Source organism: Mobula hypostoma, chromosome 6 (genome assembly GCF_963921235.1).
Source record: "Mobula hypostoma chromosome 6, sMobHyp1.1, whole genome shotgun sequence".
Classification (NCBI taxonomy): Eukaryota; Metazoa; Chordata; class Chondrichthyes; order Myliobatiformes; family Myliobatidae; genus Mobula; species Mobula hypostoma.
The window spans coordinates 104,567,870-104,588,563 of record NC_086102.1 but is presented as its reverse complement, the minus strand read 5'-3'; the positions used below and the strand labels follow the sequence as shown (position 1 = coordinate 104,588,563).

Genomic DNA, 20,694 nt, shown 5'->3' with positions numbered 1-20,694 from the left:
CATCACGGATCACTGCACCAGATATGCACAGGATTTCCCTACCAAGGATCAGAGGGCATCCATGGTGGCCAAACTGTTATGGGAGAAGTATTTCATTTATTATGGTCTCCCTAGGTGGATACATAGTGATCAGGGATGGGATTTCGAGAGTAGGCTCATACACGAGTTACTGAGCATGCTCGAAGTTGAGGACTACGCCTTATCACCCGCAGAGTGATCCCCAGCCTGAGAGGTTTAATTGGACCTTGCTAGACATGCTCATAACGCTGGAAGTCAGCAAGAAGAACAAGCGGAGTCAACATATTGGACATCTGGTCCACTGCTACAACTGTACATGAAATGAAGCTAATGGGTATTCACCATACTATCTGATGTTTGGGCGCAAGGCAAGGTTGTCCATCGACCTTTGTTTTGGAACTGGTGAGGAAGACCTACAACCGAAGACTTATCTGAGATATGTGTCTGATATGAGAAGAGAACTGAAAAAGGCTTATGAATTAGCTAAGGTCGCGAATGTCAAGCAGGATCAAGGAAATAAGAGATATGATCAAAAGGTTAGCTTCTCCCAACCCATGCCAGGAGACTGGGTCCTCATAAGGAATTTGGGGCTACCTGGGAAGCATAAGTTGGCTAATTGCTGGGCAGCTACACCCTATATAGTGGAGAGTCAGATGCCAATCATACCAGTTTTCCAGGTGAAACCAGAGAATGGGAATAGGCCCCGTCCCTGAACGGGATACTGATTCAGAAGATGAGGAAATGGAGATGCGGCATATACTGCCTTTTGCTAACTCCCCACTGATTGAGGAAGAGATTCCCAACCCCTCTCACGCTGAGTCATGTGAAATCGGGGGGGGGGGGGGGTGCTATGTGTGGACAGACCGGGTTTTCAGTGGGGCCCTGCAAGGGATGAAGCAGGGTGCAGCCAAGGGACCGGGGGAGACCTCACCAGGTAGACCAGAAGTATCCCAAGGAGTGTCTGAACCTGAAGTAGTAGATGAGGGGTTAAGGAGGTCTCAAAGGATCAGGAGTCCACTGGACAGGCTGGCCTATGTAGCACCGGAGGAAACAGAGAGTGGCACCTATCATCTTGGGAAGCCATGTCACTTCCTTTTACACCTGGGTTGGACTTTGTGCATTGTATGAAGGGTCGGCAAATTATTTCAATGTCATGAAGACATGACTAATTTTGGTCGGGGGAAAGTGTAACACTGTGGGAAAGGTTTAACTGCTAATGTAATGGTCTTTCTGTAGAAGCAGTGTTTGGGTTAAGGTTAGAGATAACAGGCGCTTTGAAATGTGAGCCGTCCAATGACGGGAGGGTGTTTTCGTGCTGTGTGCCAGACACCAGGGTGATCTGGGTGTTTTGTTCAGCGGGAGATGAAGAGAGAAGATGCTGGAGGGAGGGGATTATAGAACTCAACCTGGAGTGGAGCCATGCCAGGGAGATCAAAGGAAGATCGGCAAAGGGTTAACTGTGAGCTTCAACTTGTGCACATTAGACTGTTTCATTAAGATGGGCCCTTTTCTTTTTTTGCTTTCTCTTCACGAATCCTGTAGTAAATTGTACTGTCTGTTATTTGGTGGTACTGATTTGTAACAGGGTAACAAATCACACAGCATCCACGCAAACGGGGGCTTCGGGGTGGATTCGCATCTCAATCTCACCCGTTTGGCAGGGCCAGAGTTAGTCTTCCCTAGACTTACGCAGCTGACAGAACCTGAGGGTTAACTAACACACACACACACACAGAGCTAAATACCTGCAACACAGGAGTGGTGTTGAGGCGGATACAATAAGGACACTGAAGTGTCTCTTAGATAGGCATATTGATTTTTAAAAAAAAAATAGGGCTTTAGACTGTGCACGAGAGAAGCCTACAACACGATCAAACTTAATGCTTATGTGGATCAACCAAACACTGTGGGCCAAAGGACCCATAATTACTGTTCTATGCACTATGTTCTATGTTCAGTATCAACAAGACTCCTAATTTAGTACCATCAGCAAATTTGTTAATCATGTCATGTACATTCATATCCCATCATTTACATAAGTAATGAATAACAGATCCCTGCACTGACTCCTGGGGAAACCCACTGGCAGTCAGAGCATCTACATTCACCATCACCTGATTTCTACCCTCAAGCCAACTCTGAATCTATCTCACTAGCTCTCCTTGAATCCTATGTGATCTAACCTTGCAGATCAGTCCACCATGCAAAACCTTGTCAAAGAACCTACTGAATTCCATACAAACATCCACTGTTCTACGTTCATCTACCCCCTTATTCAGGGGTCCCCAACCTTTTTTGCACAGCAGACCAGTTGAATATTGACAATATTCTTGTGGACCGGCCAACATGTCTTTTACAGTTCAGGTTGCCAACTTTCTCACTCCCAAATAAGGGACAAAAGTAGCAGTCAAATCCCAGGACATTTGTGTTTACCCCAAGAAAGACTACCATAACCATGAAGCCTTGCACGGGCACCTGTGTGTGCATGCATGACGTGTGCATGCGTGTACGTGCCGATTTTTTTTTCACAAATCGGTTTTGGCTTAATCTTCCCAACTATACTGTACATATATTATTTCTACTTTATATAGGCTGTATATTTATTATATCATTCCTGCTTTTACTATATGTTAGTGTTATTTTAGGTTTTATGTGTTATTTGGCATGATTTTGTAGGTTATTTTTTGGGTCTGAGAACGCTTAAAAATTTTTCCCATATAAATTAATGGTAATTGCTTCTGCACTTTACGCCATTTTGGCGCGAAAGGTTTCATAGGAACGCTCTACCTTAGCGGGGGAAATACGGGACAAGGGCGGTCCCGTATGGCAGAAACCAATTTAGCCCAATATACAAGATGTCCCGGCAAATACGGGACAGTTGGCAACCCTATGTTCAACTTCAACAGTGTGTGACAGGTAATGAGGAAGGGTGCAGCTGACTCATATCGTTTCCTTGCGGCCTGGTAGCACATGCTTTGCGGCCCGGTGGTTGGGGACCGTTGGCCTTATTTACCCCCTTCAAAAATCTCCAAAAGATTCACCAGTCCTGATGAAGAGTCTCAGCTTAAAACGTTGACTGTTATTTTCCCTCCATAGATGCGGACTGACCTACTGAGCTCCTCCACCATTGTGTTGCTAAAGATTTCCAGCACCTGCAGAATAACTTGTTCTTTTGATTATCCAAGTGATAAGGGCATAAAATACATGAGCAGAATTAGGCCATTGAGCCCATTGAGTCTACTCCACCATTCCATCATGGCTACTTTATTATCCTCTCAACACCATTCTCCTGTCTTTTTCCCGTAACCTTTGATGCCCTGACTAATCAAGAATCTATCAACCTCTGCTTGAGATATACCCAATGACCTGACCTCCATAGCCATCTGTGGCAATGAATTCCACAGCTCTGTTCTAAATGAATATCTCTCTATAGAGGCCATGACCTCTGGTTCTACACTCCCCCACAGAGGAAACATCCTCTCTACGTCCACTCTATCTAGGCCTTTCAATATTTGCTAGGTTTCAATAAGCTCCCCCTCAGTCCTCTGAACTCCTGTGACTACAGGCTCAGAGCCATCAAACACTCATGTGTTAACCCTTTCATTCCTGGAATCATTCTCATAAAGCTCCTCTGGACACTCTTCAATGCCAACATATCTTTTCTTAGATAAGGAACCCAAAACAGATCACAGTTCTCAAAGTGCAATCTGACCAATGCCTTATAAACACTCAGCATTACTTCATTGCTTTTATATTCTAGTCCTCTCGAAATGAATGCTAACATCGTATTCGCCTTCTTTACCACTGACTCAACCTGTAAATTAATGTTTAGGGAACTCTATACGAGGACTCCCAAGTCACTTTGCACCTCTGATTTTTGTAATTTCTCCCCTTTATGCCTTTAATTCCTTCTTCCAAAGTGCATGACCATACACTTCCCTACACCCTATTCTATCAGGTACTACTTTGTCCATTCTCCCAATCTATCAAAGTGCTTCTGCAGACTCTCTGCTTCCTCAACACCACCTGCCCCTCCTTCTATTTTCATATCGTCTGCAAACTTGGCCACAAAGTCATCAATTCCGTCATCCAAATCATTGACATATAATATGAAAAGAAGCAGTTTCAAGACTACCCTCTGCAGCAAGTCACCAGCAGAAAAGGCCCTATTTATTTCCACATTTTGCCTCCTGCAAGTCAGCCAATCTCCTATCAGTACCTTTCCTGTAACATCATGGGCTCTCATCTTGTTACGCAACCACATGTCAATGGCTTTCTGAAAATCCAAGTATGCAAATCAACTGACTCTTTGTCTATATTTAAGGAAACCATGCTGACGTCAGTCTATTTTATCATGTGCCTCCAAGTACCCTGAAACCTCATCCTTAATAATGGATTGCAACATCTTCCCAACCACTGAAGTCAGGCTAACTGCCTATATTTTACTTTCTTCCGCCTCCCTCCCTTCTCAAAGAGTGGAGTGACATTTGCAATTTTCTAGTCCTCCAGAACCATTCCAAAATCTAGTGATTCTTAAAAAATCACTACTAGTACTCCATAATCTCTTCAGCTTCCTCTGGTCCAGGTGACTTATCTTTCAACTTCAGCTTCCCTAGCACCATCTCCTTAGTAATAGCAACTACACTCACTTCTGCCCTGACACACTCAATTTCTGGCATACTGCTAGTGTCTTCCACCATGAAGACTGATGCAAAATACTTGTTAATTTCACCTGCCATATCTTTGTCCCCATTTCTTTCCTTCCACCATCATTTTCTTGCAGTCTGATATCCACTCTTGCCTCTTTTTTGACTCTGAAAAAAAGAACTTTGTATCCTCTTTTATATTATTGGCTAACTTACCTTCTATTACGTATGTGGGTTCTGACCGAAGAAAAGATGGCTAGAGTCACTTAGCACTTTCACGCAAAGGTGTTTACAAATTGCATCAAAAAGATATCTACCAGAAAAACAATGAAAGCTCTGTACTTTGTCCAGTGTGAAATCCTGGTAGCTCAATCTCTCTTTTCCTGCCAAGAACGATCCGCCCCATTTTTTAAGGCACCAGGACATACCATCTTTACCGTGTATGGCAGGAAAGGCACCATAAAGCCAAACCCTTTAAGAACTATTATTAGAATATATATGGGGAAGACATTGAAATGCACAGTAACAGCAGAACGACAGGGCAATGTTTGTTGACTTTGACTTCCCTTGTCAACTACAATTGTATAGAAACATAGAAACATAGAAAATAGGTGCAGGAGTAGGCCATTCGGCCCTTTGAGCCTGCACCGCCATTTATTATGATCATGGCTGATCATCCAACTCAGAACCCCGCCCCAGCCTTCCCTCCATACCCCCTGACCCCCGTAGCCACAAGGGCCATATCTAACTCCCTCTTAAATATAGCCAATGAACTGGTCTCAACAGTTTCCTGTGGCAGAGAATTCCACAGATTCACCACTCTCTGTGTGAAGAAGTTTTTCCTAATCTCGGTCCTAAAAGGCTTCCCCTCTATCCTCAAACTGTGACCCCTCGTTCTGGACTTCCCCAACATCGGGAACAATCTTCCTGCATCTAGCCTGTCCAATCCCTTTAGGATCTTATACGTTTCAATCAGATCCCCCCTCAATCTTCTAAATTCCAACGAGTACAAGCCCAATTCATCCAGTCTTTCTTCATATGAAAGTCCCGCCATCCCAGGAATCAATCTGGTGAACCTTCTTTGTACTCCCTCTATGGCAAAGATGTCTTTCCTCAGATTAGGGGACCAAAACTGCACACAATACTCCAGGTGTGGTCTCACCAAGGCCTTGTACAACTGCAGTAGTACGTCCCTGCTCCTGTACTCGAATCCTCTCGCTATAAATGCCAGCATACCATTCGCCTTTTTCACTGCCTGCTGTACCTGCATGCCCACTTTCAATGACTGGTGTATAATGACACCCAGGTCTCGTTGCACCTCCCCTTTTCCTAATCGGCCACCATTCAGATAATAATCTGTTTTCCTATTTTTGCCACCAAAGTGGATAACTTCACATTTATCCACATTAAATTGCATCTGCCATGAATTTGCCCACTCACCCAACCTATCCAAGTCACCCTGCATCCTCTTAGCATCCTCCTCACTGTTAACACTGCCACCCAGCTTCGTGTCATCCGCAAACTTGGAGATGCTGCATTTAATTCCCTCATCCAAGTCATTAATATATATTGTAAACAACTGGGGTCCCAGCACTGAGCCTTGCGGTACCCCACTAGTCACCGCCTGCCATTCTGAAAAGGTCCCGTTTATTCCCACTCTTTGCTTCCTGTCTGCTAACCAATTCTCCACCCACACCAATACCTTACCCCCAATACCGTGTGCTTTAAGTTTGCACACTAATCTCCTATGTGGGACCTTGTCAAAAGCCTTTTGAAAATCCAAATATACCACATCCACTGGTTCTCCCCTATCCACTCTACTAGTTACATCCTCAAAAAATTCTATGAGATTCGTCAGACATGATTTTCCTTTCACAAATCCATGCTGACTTTGTCCGATCATTTCACCGCTTTCCAAATGTGCTGTTATCACATCCTTGATAACTGACTCCAGCAGTTTCCCCACCACCAACGTTAGGTTAACCGGTCTATAATTCCCCGGTTTCTCTCTCCCTCCTTTTTTAAAAAGTGAGGTTACATTAGCCACCCTCCAATCCTCAGGAACTAGTCCAGAATCTAACGAGTTTTGAAAAATTATCACTAATGCATCCACTATTTCTTGGGCTACTTCTTTAAGCACTCTAGGATGCAGACCATCTGGCCCTGGGGATTTATCTGGCTTCAATCCCTTCAATTTACCTAACACCACTTCCCTACTAACTTGTATTTCGCTCAGTTCCTCCATCCCACTGGACCCTCTGTCCCTTACTATTTCTGGAAGATTATTTATGTCCTCCTTAGTGAAGACAGAACCAAAGTAACTATTCAATTGGTCTGCCATGTCCTTGCTCCCCATAATCAATTCACCTGTTTCTGTCTGCAGGGGACCTACATTTGTCTTTACCAGTTTTTTCCTTTTTACATATCTATAAAAGCTTTTACAGTCCGTTTTTATGTTCCCTGCCAGTTTTCTCTCATAATCTTTTTTCCCCTTCCTAATTAAGCCCTTTGTCCTCCTCTGCTGAACTCTGAATTTCTCCCAGTCCTCAGGTGAGCCACTTTCTCTGGCTAATTTGTATGCTTCTTCTTTGGAATTGATACTATCCCTAATTTCTCTTGTCAGCCACGGGTGCACTACCTTCCTTGATTTATTCTTTTGCCAAACTGGGATGAACAATTGTTGTAGTTCATCCATGCAACCTTTAAATGCTTGCCATTGCATATCCACCGTCAATCCTTTAAGTGTCATTTGCCAGTCTATCTTAGCTAATTCACGTCTCATACCTTCAAAGTTACCCCTCTTTAAGTTCAGAACCTTTGTTTCTGAATTAACTATGTCACTCTCCATCTTAATGAAGAATTCCACCATATTATGGTCACTCTTACCCAAGGGGCCTCTCACGACAAGATCGCTAATTAACCATTCCTCATTGCTCAAAACCCAGTCCAGAATAGCCTGCTCTCTAGTTGGTTCCTCGACATGTTGGTTCAAAAAACCATCCCGCATACATTCCAAGAAATCCTCTTCCTCAGCACCTTTACCAATTTGGTTCACCCAGTCTACATTTAGATTGAAGTCACCCATTATAACTGCTGTTCCTTTATTGCACACATTTCTAATTTCCTGTTTAATACCATCTCCGACCTCACTACTACTGTTAGGTGGCCTGTACACAACTCCCACCAGCATCTTCTGCCCCTTGGTGTTACGCAGCTCTACCCATATCGATTCCACATCTTCCCGGCTTATGTCCTTCCTTTCTATTGCGTTAATCTCTTCTTTAACCAGCAACGCCACCCCACCTCCCCTTCCTTCATGTCTATCCCTCCTGAATATTGAATATCCCTGAACGTTGAGCTCCCATCCCTGGTCACCCTGGAGCCATGTCTCTGTGATCCCAACTATATCATAATCATTAATAACAATCTGCACTTTCAATTCATCCACCTTATTACGAATGCTCCTTGCATTGACACATAAAGCCTTCAGGCGCTCTTTTACAACTCGCTTAGCCCTTATACAATTATGTTGAAAAGTGGCCCTTTTTAATGCTTGCCCTGGATTTGTCGGCCTGCCACTTCTACTTTTCTCCTTAGTACTTTTTGCTTCTACCCTCACTTTACACCCCTCTGTCTCTCTGCACTGGTTCCCATCCCCCTGTTGTGAACTAACCTCCTCACGCCTAGCCTCTTTAATTTGATTCCCACCCCCCAACCATTCTAGTTTAGTATCATCCTGCCTTTAGAATATTTCTTCATCTTTGGTATGTATCTATCTTGCACCTTCTGAATTTCTCCAAGAAACTCTAGCTATTACTGCTCTGCCATCTTGCCTGCTAGATTCTCCCTCCAATCAGCTTTGGCCAGCTGTCTCTTATGCCTCTGTAATTCCCTTTACTCCACTGTAATCCTGATAATCCAATTTTAGCTTCACCTTCTTAAACTGCAGGGTAGATTCTATATTATGACCACTGTCTCCAAAGGTTTCCTTTACCCTAAGTTCTTTAATAAAATCTGGTTCATTACACAACACACAATCCAGAATCGCCTTTCCTCTGGTGGGCTCAATCACAAGCTGCTTTAAAAAGTCCTATCATGGGCATTCTAACAATTCCATCTCTTGTGATCCAGCGCCAACCTGATTTTCCCAATTTACTTGCATATTGAAATCCCCCATGACTATCATAATATTGCCCTTCTTACATGCTTTTTTTTAAAACCTCAAGTTGCAAATTTGTACCCAACATAACGGCTACTGTTCAGAGACCTGCCTATAACTCTCATCAGGTCTTTCTCCTCCTTGCATTTTCTTAACTCCACCCACAAGAATTCTACATCTTTTAATCCTATGTCACCTTTTTGTAAGGATTTGATTTCATTTTTTACGACCACAGCCACACCACCTCCTCTGCCTATCATTTTAATACGTGTATCCGTTGGATAGTAAACTCCCAACTATGATTTTCTTTCAGCTACAACTCAGTAATGCCTACAATGTCATACCTGCCAATCTCTAACTGCTCTATAAGATCATCTGTATACTACGTGCATTCAAATATAACACCTTCAGTCTGCATTCATCACCTTTTTCAACTTTACTCCTATATTACACTTCAACTCATCCCACTGACAGCAATTTCCCCCTATCATCTACTTGTCTTCCTCAGTCTCACTAAACACTGCCCTTTCCTCAGCCCCATCATGCTGGGTCCCATCCCCCTGCCAAATTAGCTTAAACTCTCCTCAAACAGCTCTAGCAAACTTCCCCTCAAGGATATTGGTTCCACTCGGGTTCAGGTGTAGCCCACCCTTTTTGTACAGGTAATACCTTCCCCAGAACAGACCCCAATGTTCCATAAATCTGAAACCCTGCCCCCTGCACCAATTCCTCAGCCACAAATTCATCTGCCAGATTATCATATTCTCACTCTCACTGGAGCATGGCACAGGCAGCAATCCAGACATTACATCCCTAAAGGTCCTGTTTTTCAACCTTCTACCCATCTCCCTATATCCTCTCTTCAGGACCTCCTCCCTTTTCTACCTATTCTGTCGGTACCAACATGTACGTGACTTCTGGCTGCACATTCTCCCCCTTTAGAACACTATGGACCCGATCCGAGACACCCCTGACCCTGGCACCTGGGAGGCAACATACCATGCCGGTGTCTCTTGCATGTCCACAGAATCGCCTGTCTGCTGCCCTAATTATGGAATCCTCTGTCACTACTGCACTGGTCTTCTCCCCCTCTTTCTGAGCCATAGAGCTAGACTCAATGCCTGAGACCTGACCACTGGAACTTTCCTCTGCTAGGTCATTCCACACAACACCCCTCCCCCTCCCCAACACTATCCAAAGCAGTATACCTGGTGTTGAGGGGAATGGCCACTGCTGATGGTAGATCTTGTCCCTTAGAATACTCTCCAGTAACTTCCCTGCAAATGGAATCAGGCTCACTGGCATGTAGATTCCTGGCCTGTCCATGCTATGCTTCATGGGACATTAGCCATCCTCCAGATACCTGGAACTTCACCAGTGACTAATGAAGCAAGTATCTCCACAAGGGCTTCCACAATTTTTTCTTTAACCTCCCATAATGTCCATGGGTGCACTTGGTCAGTCCCTAGGCATTTACCCACGTAATCTTCATAACATGCACATGATCCACATGTTTACTTATTATCTCATTTCTTTGTCATCCATGATATTCTTAGTAATCACTGAAGAATAATAGTCATTAAACATCTCAGCTGTTCCGCACATGGTCTTGATTGTCTTTAAGAGGACCTAATCTCTCCTTAGTCATCCTTTTACCGTTAATATAATTGAAGACGCTCTTGGAATTATCCTTAACCCCCCCTTGCCAAATCTATTTCATATCTTCTATATGCCCTCCTGATTTCCTTCTTAAGTCTGCTGTTAAACTTTTTTTTATATATTCATTGAGGGATTCATTCGTACCTAGCTGCTTAAGCATGAAGTAAGATCCCTTCTTTTTGCTTGACTGAGCCTCAATATCTTTCATCATCCAGGGTTTCATGAACTTGGTATGCCTACCCTTCACCCTAACAGGAACATGCTGCCCCAAGTTTCGTGATACTACACTTTTAAAACCAACTGTTTATTTGCCTTTAAATAGTCACCCTGTCAACTACAGCCAAGTTCTGCCTAATGCCATCAAAGTTCAAACTGTGGACTTGTTCTACCTTTGTCTATAACTATTTTAAAACCAATATATTTGTGGCCATTGGACCCAATGTACTCACCAACTTTAGTAAATTGGCTTAGCTTATTTCCTATTGCATTGCTTCCTCCCGAGAATGTTCCCCTATAGATTGCATGAAGAAACTGTCTTGGATGTACTGCACAAATTCTGCCCTAACCAGGCTCTTTGCATGAAATTTGCAATAGCAGGAAATTTGAAATCTCCTACTAGTGTTACCCTACTATTCTCATAATCGTAGGATAGTGTCAGAAGGAGATTTCAAATTTGACAAAATTTATATATTTCTATCAATCCTGATAATTCCTTCAGTATCATTTCAACTCAAAATACAAAACCAGTACAGTTTTAAATAAATTGGGTCTTTTATGGAATATCATGGATGCCAAAGTCCTGAGAGAATGAGTAGTGAGGTCTTGGATCATACCATTGGGTATATTTAAGTAGGTTCTTAATTAGTCAGGACGCCAAAGCTTATGGGAAGAAGATAGGAGAATGAAGTTGAGAAGGATAATATACCAGCTATGAAAGAATGGTAGTAGACTCGATGGATCTGCCTCTTATGCCTTATCGTCTTATGGTCTAAATATTTCCAAGAACAATCATCTTTGATAGTGTACTAACATCACAAGAACAATTTGAAACACAACGACTACTTACTTTGAGTTCTGAGAATCTGCCTCCGTCTTGGAGTTTTCTGGATCGTTAACAATTTTGTTTCCAGGCCTGAGCTGCATGGCAGCTATCTGAAGTGTGAGTGAGCCAACATTAGCTTTGGGGGTGGAAAAGATAATCTGTTTCTTTGTCTGGTCAGATCCTTGATGCATACCAATGTTCTCTGGTAAGGTGACTGGGCTATTATTGTGGATGTTCATACTGGTGGACAAAACACCAGATGTTTTGCTAGAACTAGTGATGATATTTTCTTTACTTGCACTGTTTTCTTTAACTGGATGTTCCAAGTTACCATTGGTATATACATACTCAGACTTCAAGGCTGACGGTAAATTACTCTCCTTAATGAGATTTGGTGCAGTTCTTTTAAATATTCCCCCAGCACTGTTGTATGTAACATTGTGAAGGTGAATACCTTGGGAAGACAAGCCTTCAGTTTCTTTAGAAAAAGTCACACATCGCTCATGGACATTATTCTTTGGAATGCGGTCTTCTGATGATCTTTTCACAGCTTCAGTAAATTTTAATTCTGGATCACCAGGGATGCTTTTTGTTAGTTTGATAGCACTCTTCAAGTTATTATGGAAATGTTCATTTTGATGAACGGGTCGCTCAATTTTATCCTCTGTGTTAGGGCGAACAGGACTTCCAGGGAAGACCTTGGCACTGATCCCATTGTATTTAGCTGGGCTTTCTGCATCTCCAATCTCATTGTCTCCATGTGTAGTCACAGGTTTGGGGCTCTTTGCCCATTTCTGGTGCAAAGGCACTTTGGCACTGGTAGGTCTCATAAATGCATTAGTGTTTAACAATGGTTTCCGATAGAGTGAAGTAGGTTTACCTATATGATTGGGGTTATTTTTGCTCATGGACACAAGCTCGCAACCTGCATTATGGGAATTATAGTGGTGTGTAATTGGTGAAATACCACTGTTCCATTTCATTAGGCTGTCACAAGAGATTGCTCTGGAAGGAATTGAATGGATAAATCCATTAAAACATGATGAAGATGCTGTTGTTCTATTTCCTAGCCCACTGAGCCGTGAACCAAGGGACTCTAGCTTCTGATACGATCTGTAGTTGTGATTAGTTCGATCATAAATTGATGAGGTTTCAAAAGGGCTAACCAAAACATTAGAATGAAAACCACTGTATGAACTTGGCATTGCTTGTCTGCCATTGCCCCTTGCCATAGCAGGGTAGGAGTGAGAAAGAACATGATGAGATATTCCAAAGCAAGCATTTTTTTTTCTTACAGGTACAATCACATGGCAACCATCCCATTCCCATAGTGGGTGCTGGGCAACAGAATAAGATGGCCTACACTCCTGTGTTTGAAAAGCTCTGAAGGGTTTTATGCTTGAGCTCAGCAAAGTTTTATGGTAGTTCTTGGAACTGGGATCTGTAGCACACTCCTCACTCTTGGACGAGGCCATGAACTGCCATTTTATTCACAACACAAGCAAACAATGGAAGCTGTGAAATTGAAGGACAGAAAACCCCTTCAGTGAACCTGAAAAACACAAGTCAAACAATAGCACTGAAAGATAAATAAACAATACATTTAGACATAAAACAAATGAAAGTATTGCATGCATCAAGGAATCATGAATACCAAATTTGCACCACATTGATGGCTCACATTACATTCATTTTAATGATATCAGAGAGGACAGCCATCTTCCTAACCCTTAACTAACCAAGAACAGAAATCAGTGAAATCCCAGAATTGTTCAAAGAAATAACATTTTATTTTTTTATTTTTATTTAGAGATACAGCACAGTAACAGGTCCTTCTGGCTCAATGAGTTTGTGTCACCCTATTACACTCATGTGGCCAATTAACCTACTAACCCATACATCTTTGGAACATGGGAGAAAACTGGTGCACCTGCAGGAAATCCATGCAGTCACAAGAGTATAGAGCCTCTTTACAAAGAGCAGCAGAATTGTATCTGGGTTACTGGTGTTGTAATGGCCTTTTGTTAACCACTACGCTACCATGCCATTCTTTCAAAGAACATGAACAGCTAAGCAAATGATGATGGGTGGTTGTTGGGCTTTCATTTAAAAGAAAAATTACACTAGAGTAATTGGGTAGTTCAAGTTTATTATCATTCAACTATACACATGTATTAAGCTAAATGAAATATTATTCCTTTAGGGCCAGGGTGCAAAACACGATGCATATAGTCACACAGCGCATATAGTTATGATCTAGCACATACTGTCACAGAATAGTATCAGCATGAGACTGAGAGGCATGGCCCAAAGATTGACAGGATGAAAAAGTATAAATTGCATGTTTATGTATTTGTAGACATCCCTTTTCCAAGTTTTAAAGATTTTACTGAAACATCTCCAAATGTTTCCATGTCAGTTATCCATGGAAACAAGTGCTTGACCTACGTTTTCTTCTTCTGACTGATGCTGCTCAACTTGCTGGGTGTTTCCATCTTTGCAGCTTAAAAACAAACTCTCCAAGATATCACAAGTACAATGGGTTGGACAAATGACTTTCCATAAGGCGCAGGAACAGAATTATTCCATTCAGCCCATTACGTCTGCTCCACTACTTCATCATGGCTGATTGACCATCTCAATAACATTCTCCTGCCTTCACCCTGTAACCTTTGATGTCTTTGTTAATCAAGAATCTATCAACCTCCACTCAATGACTTGGTTATCACAGCAGCCTGTGGCAAAGAACCACCCTCTGGCTAAAGAAATTCTTCCTCATCTTTGTTCTAACTGGATGTCCCTCTATTCTGAGACTGTGCCCTCCACCACCATTGGAAACATCCTCTCCACATCCTATCTAGGCCTTTCAATATTTGATAGGTTTCAATGAGCTCCTGCGCCCCCCCCCCCCGCCCCATTCTTCTAAGCTCCAGCAAGTACAGGCTCAGAGACATCAAATGATCTTCATATCTTGTGAACCTCCTCTAGAGTCTCTCCAATGCCAACACATCTTTTCTTAGATAAGGGGCCCAAACAACTGACAGCACCCCAAGTGCGGTCTGACCCATACTTTATAAAACCTCCGCATTACCTCATGCAACACACATCAAAGTTGCTGGTGAACGCAGCAGGCCAGGCAGCATCTGTAGGAAGAGGTGCAGTCGACGTTTCAGGCCGAGGCCCTTCGTCAGGACTAACTGAAGGAAGAGTGAGTAAGGGATTTGAAAGTTGGAGGAGGAGGGGGAGATCCAAAATGATAGGAGAAGACAGGAGGGGGAGGGATCTCTATCCACATCATTGACATATTTGAAGAAGTGATCCCACACTGACTCCTGCAGCGCACCACTAATCTTGGCAGCCAACCAGAAAAGGTCCCTGTTATTCTGACTCTTTGCTTCATGCCAGTCAATCTTCGATCCATGCTACTATCTTCCCTGTAATATCAAGGGGTTTTATCTTGTTAAGCAACCTCACATGTGGCACCATGTCAAAGGCCTTCTGAAAACCCAAATAAACAACATACACTTACTTTCCTTTGTCTATCCTGTCTGTTATTTCCTCAAACAATTCCAAAATGTTTGTCAGGCAAGATTTCTCCTCATGCCAACTTTGGCCTATTTTGTCATGTGTTTCAAGTACCCTGAAAACCTCATCCTTAAGAATGTACTGCAACAAGTTTCTAAACCACTGAAGTCAGGCCTAAAATTTTCCTTCTTCTGCCTCCTTTCCTTCTTAAAGAGTGGAGTGACATTTGCAATTGTGCAGTCCTCCGGAACCATTCCAGAATCTAGTAATTCTTGAAAGATCTTTGTCAATGCTTCCACAATTTCTTCAGCTATCTCTTTCAGAATCCTGGGATGTAGTCCATCTGGCCAGGTTACTTATCCACCTTCAAACTGTTCAGTTTCCAAAGCACCTTCTCCTTCATAATAGCAATGACAATCACTTCTGCCACCTGACACACTCTCATTTCTGGCTTTCTACTGGTGTCTTCCACAGTGAAGATTGACCAAAATATGTGAGTTAATTCATTATTTCTTTGTCCTCAGTTACAACCTTTCCAACATCACTTTCCAGAGGTCCATTTACATGTATGAAAAAACTTATTATTGGTCAGTTTACCTTCAGATTTCATCTTTTCTCTTAATGGCTTTTAGTTGCGTTCTACTGGTTTTTAAAAGCTTCCCAATCCTCTTACTTTCCCCAAACTTTTGCTATATTATAAACTCCCTCATTTGCTTTTATGCTGTCCTTGACTTCTCTTGTCAACCTATTCTAAAGGTGTCACTCTGCCTTTAGAATACTTCTACATTTTTGGAATGTATCTTTCCTGTACCTTCTAAATTGCTCTTAGAAATTCCAGCTATTTCTGTTCAGCTAAAGTACCCCTCCCATCAGCTTTGGCTAGCTCCCTCTCATGTCTCCTCAATTCCCTTTACTCCACTAATACATCTAATTTTAGCTTCTCCTTCTCAAACTGCAGGATAAATATGAATTCTATCATATTATGATCACTGTCTCCTAAGGGTTCTTTAACCTTAAGCTCCATAATCAGATCTAAGTCATTACATTACACCCAACCTAGAACTGCTGTTCTTCTAGTAGGCTCAACCACAAACTGTTCGAAAAAGCCATTGCTTAGGCATTCTATAAAGTCTCTCTTGAGATCCAGCACAAACCTGGTTTTTGCAATCTGTATGTATATTGAAATCCCCCATGACTGTTGCAACATTGCCCTTTTTACCTGTCATTTGTATCTCCCATTGCAATTTGTAGCCCACATCCTGGCCACTGTTCAGGAACCTGTACACAACTCCCATCAGGATCTTTTTACACTTGCAGCTTCTTAACTCTACCAATAAGGATTCTGCACCTTCCGATCCTATATCACCTCTTTGTAGGGATTTTATTTAATTTCTTACCAACAGTGCCACACTACCCCCTCTGTCTATTTGTCTGATGTTTCAAGACAATGTGTACCATTAGATATTAAGCTCCTAACTATGATCTTCACGACTCAGTGATGCCTATGTTAAACCTGCCAATCACGAACTGCACTACAAGATCATCCTTCTTATTCCACATAATATGTCCATTCAAATAAAATGTAAGATTTTGCGAATAAAAATTGCGAGTCAAGTCGTGCTAAACATAACTTCCATTATGAACAAACCAAAAGAGGTCACCTTACATTGACATCATTACGTCTTAAAGTAAACACAATAACTCAACGATGGTGGTTGTGAATTATGTAGAACAGCTTCTATTACAAACAATGGGTGTCATCTGTCACCCATTTCATTACTCTACACAGCCCCACCTCAGAATTCTCCAAACCAGCATTGAGAGTCCATCTGGAACTCATACGAGCAGCTTGGCTCGAGTCCTGTGTGCTTTGGTCGGAATAACAGCAGGTATCTCTGGTTCATCCTGGGGTGGATTGACTCACACATGGGAAAATGACAGTGGAACCATCCAGGTCTTGCTGGGCTTGTTTATGGCGACCTACATAAGTATATTCAGGTTTACACTTCCTATCTACAGTAAGTCTTTTCGACCCATTCCAAACTGCAGAACAGGCTTAAGGCAATGATGATGTGTATCATGGCGGACAAAAACAAACAAGGTAGAACATAGGTCAACTGAAACACAAGAGTGCTATACGCCATGATGGAAGGTACAAATAGGTGTAAAAGATTTACTGATGAGGGTGGAATGCTGCAAGTCCTCCTTTGGAGCCATTCTGAGCCCCAGCAGGACCCACAGGAAACAATCATGCCTGTCAGGAAGGCCCTCAAAGCAGCCTTTAAGGAGCGGTGAAACTGCTTGCACAGGCCATTGGACTGCAGGTGATATGCCCTGGTGTGATGCAATTTAATGTCAAAGTTCTGGGCCATTGCAGCCCAGAGGTTCGACATGGAGAAGTATTAGATGGGATGCCAAACCGAGTGACACAGATGTTGATGAATGCCTGAGCCACATCCGCAGCCTTCGACGATGCAAGATGGGCAATCTCTGGCCACCTGGTGGCACAGTCCACTGTGGTAAGGAGATGTGTGAAACTGTGGTGGAGGGACAGGGAAAGAGGATCAACCAGGTCCTCACTGACTTGGGCAAACCATCGTTCAGAGACCTCACCTCGAAAGGTGCTGATGGTGCCCCAATGTGACAGTTAATTTTCACCCGCTGACACACAAAACATGCTGCACTCCAGTCTCACGCATCTTTCCTAAGGCTGTGCCATGCAAACTTTAAAGCAACCAGTTTCTGTGAAGCCTTCCCACCTAGATACGAGAGGCCTTGAATGGAATTAAAAGAGTGCGCCTCCAGATCTCAGGCACTATGGGTTGAGAGCAACCAGTTGAGACATCACACAGGAGAGAAAGTCCTGCATCCCAGAAGTTGAAGTCAGCCAACCAGAGGCCCATGACTGCTGTCCTCTAAGCCTGGACCTCTGAGGTTGGTAGCTTGGTCAGCTGCCAATGCCATGCTGGCATAGTCAACACTAATGGCAGCAGGTTGTGAGACACAATCAGCCACAGCATTATTTTCCCCCTCGATGTGCTGTGAATTCTGGAATGTGGGCCAAGTGACATTGCTGCCTTGTAGACCAAGGATCTGACGCTTTGGCCATTGCGTGCACAAGGGGTTTGTGGTCAATGAACCTGTGAAATGCCAACCCTCCAGTAAAAGCAAAAATGACAGAGAAGCTTGCAGTCAAACTTCCTGTACTTCCTTTGGGGGGGTTGGGGGTGGGGCTGCTAGCTGAAGGTGAGCAGCTGCCACATGCTTCCAACTGTTCATGCACAGCATCCCACAGCATAGTCTGAGGCATCAGTGGCAATGGCTGTAGGTGCATTAGGGAGTGGATGCGCCAGTAAGGTCACGTTCAAAGGACCTCGTTTGGTGTTGTCAACTACTCTGGTCATGTCCACCGACCACACAAGCATGTGATTAGGGGCACTGCCTTTAAGGATACTATACAAGGGGACCACAAGTTCGTCAGCTCCTGAAATGAAATTGTGATAGAAACTCATCGCACCCAAGTACTTTGGTAATGTGGGGCAATGGAATGCCCATAATAGCGGCAACTTCTAACAGCAGGGGTGCTGTGGCCGAGAAAGTCAATAGTAGACAACCCCAAACTGGCATTTATTGGGGTTAATAATCAGCTCATGTTGGCTTAAGTGCTTGAAAAGAATGTGAAGATGTGATATGTGTTCGGTTTTTGATGCGCTGGTGACAAGTACGTCATCCAGGTAAACAAAAAGAAAATCAAAGTCTTTTAACACAGAGTCCATTAGTCACTGGAAAGTCTATGCTGCATCTTCCAGCCCAAACAGCATGCACAGAAACTCAAATAGGCCAAACGGGGTTATAACAGCAGTTTTGGAGATGTCCTCAGTGCACACAGGCACCTCTTGGTAGCTCCTGACTGTGTCCATTTTAGAAAAAAAATTATCTTTACTGCTAAATGTGAAAAGTCTTGAATATGTGGGACCAGGTAACAATTAGGCTGGTGGCCTCCATTAAGGTGGCAGTGACTGCCGCATGCACGGTAACCATCGGGCTTAGGGACCACATGAAGAGGTGAAGCTCAACCTGCATTCAATGCAATGCATTTCCATTATTAGCAATCTCAGCCTTCGTGCTGGGCACCTTTTCTGAGTCTAGTGTATGTGCGTGGTCTGGCAATCAGTTATTGAAATGTGGTGCTCGACCCCATGCTTTGTGACTGTAATGGAAAATGTGGCCTTGATGAGGTTTGGGAATTCACTCAGCAGGCGAGTGATTTCACGTGATGGTGCATACACTAGACAGAATCAGCATGAAGCACTTACTGGGGGTACAGGGTAATGACCCAAAGTTCCTTGCATCCATAAGCCAGCAGTTCTTAAGATCTACTAACAGTCTTTTGCCTCACAGAAAATCTACACCGAGCAAAGGTCTAGCAACTTCAGCCAAGATAAATACCCATGTGCAGCATCATCTACTGATGCAGAGTGTCACACATCATATCCCACAAGTCCAAATCCTGTTGCCATTGGCAGCCTCTAGTGAAGGTCCTTCACTCTCTGCCTTATAAACAATGTGCAATGCTGGCAATACACTCACTTGAGCACCCATGTAACAAAGGAAGAGTTGCCCTGAAAGGGTGTCTGTAATGAACAACAGACAACCCTGGCAGCTGGAACCCACAGTGTTCACAGACTTCCGATGTACTGACATTGTTGAAGCCTCATCGCAGTCAGCACTTCCTGGTGTTCATGCCAAAGTGCGCGAGATAATGACATAGACCCAGCGTTGTCTGGTTCAGAGCCACGGGCGTGAGACTACTGGAGGCTCCGCTGACAGGGTTTATTGAGACAGAGAAAAGAGGAGGGGTGATGCGCCTCTGCCTGGCTGAGTGTAGACTATCGGCCATTTTAGTAAGCTCCCTATAGTCCTTCACAGGTGCATTAGCCCGGGCTATGCAAACTTGATCAGGCATTTGTTGTATAAAGAATTCTTTAAAAATAAAGGGAGAATGGTGATTGCCCAGGAGAGACAGCATGTGGTCCATTAGTTCTGAAGGCCTAGTGTCACCCAGGCCAGGCAGAGAGAAACTGTTTGACTGTAATATGCTCACTCACGAAAGTATTCAGAGTGACACATTTATCACGTAGATTCACCACTCTGGCTGCAGTGGAACTACTTAGAGATGCTACGACATAGTAAAATTTGGTATTGTTTGTGGTAATTTCTCACAGCATGAACTGGGCTTCTGTCTGTACAAACTGCACAGTAGTGCCCTAATACCAAAGCCCCAGCAGCTCCAAAGCAACTGCATTGATCGACATATTGTTGAGTAACTCTGGAATCACTCAAGAGCATTGGGGTCACTGATGTAGGATTTTTTGAAAAAAACGCGCAAATGTCATTTTATCTGCTTACCCCTTTACTTTCATTCCAAACAAACCAAAAGCAGTTCCATTGATGTCATAACATCAGACACAGTCTCTTAAAGTGAATGCAACAACTCAAAGGCAGTGTTTGTGAATTATGTAGAACAGTTTCTATTATGAAAGATGTGTCACCCATCACTCATTATTTTACACTACAATAACACCCTAAAGGTATTCATCACCCTTTTTGATTTTGCTCCCATGTTACACTTCAACTCATCCCAC

General features: G+C 43.2%; 1 protein-coding gene across 6 annotated transcripts in view; it reads right to left on the bottom strand.

Moving 5' to 3' along the window:
• The window catches only part of ttll4 (tubulin tyrosine ligase-like family, member 4), a 113,154-nt gene that overhangs the window by 67,382 nt on the left and 25,078 nt on the right, over nt 1-20,694 (bottom strand). For all 6 annotated transcript variants that reach the window (XR_010018382.1, XM_063051354.1, XM_063051353.1 and 3 more), the window contains exon 2: nt 11,549-13,076. Coding sequence is in view for 5 of the 6 variants with exons in the window: in XM_063051354.1 (XP_062907424.1) it covers nt 11,549-12,999 (1,451 nt within the window). In the remaining variant the exon portion in view is untranslated. The remainder of the gene's footprint in view (nt 1-11,548; nt 13,077-20,694) is intronic.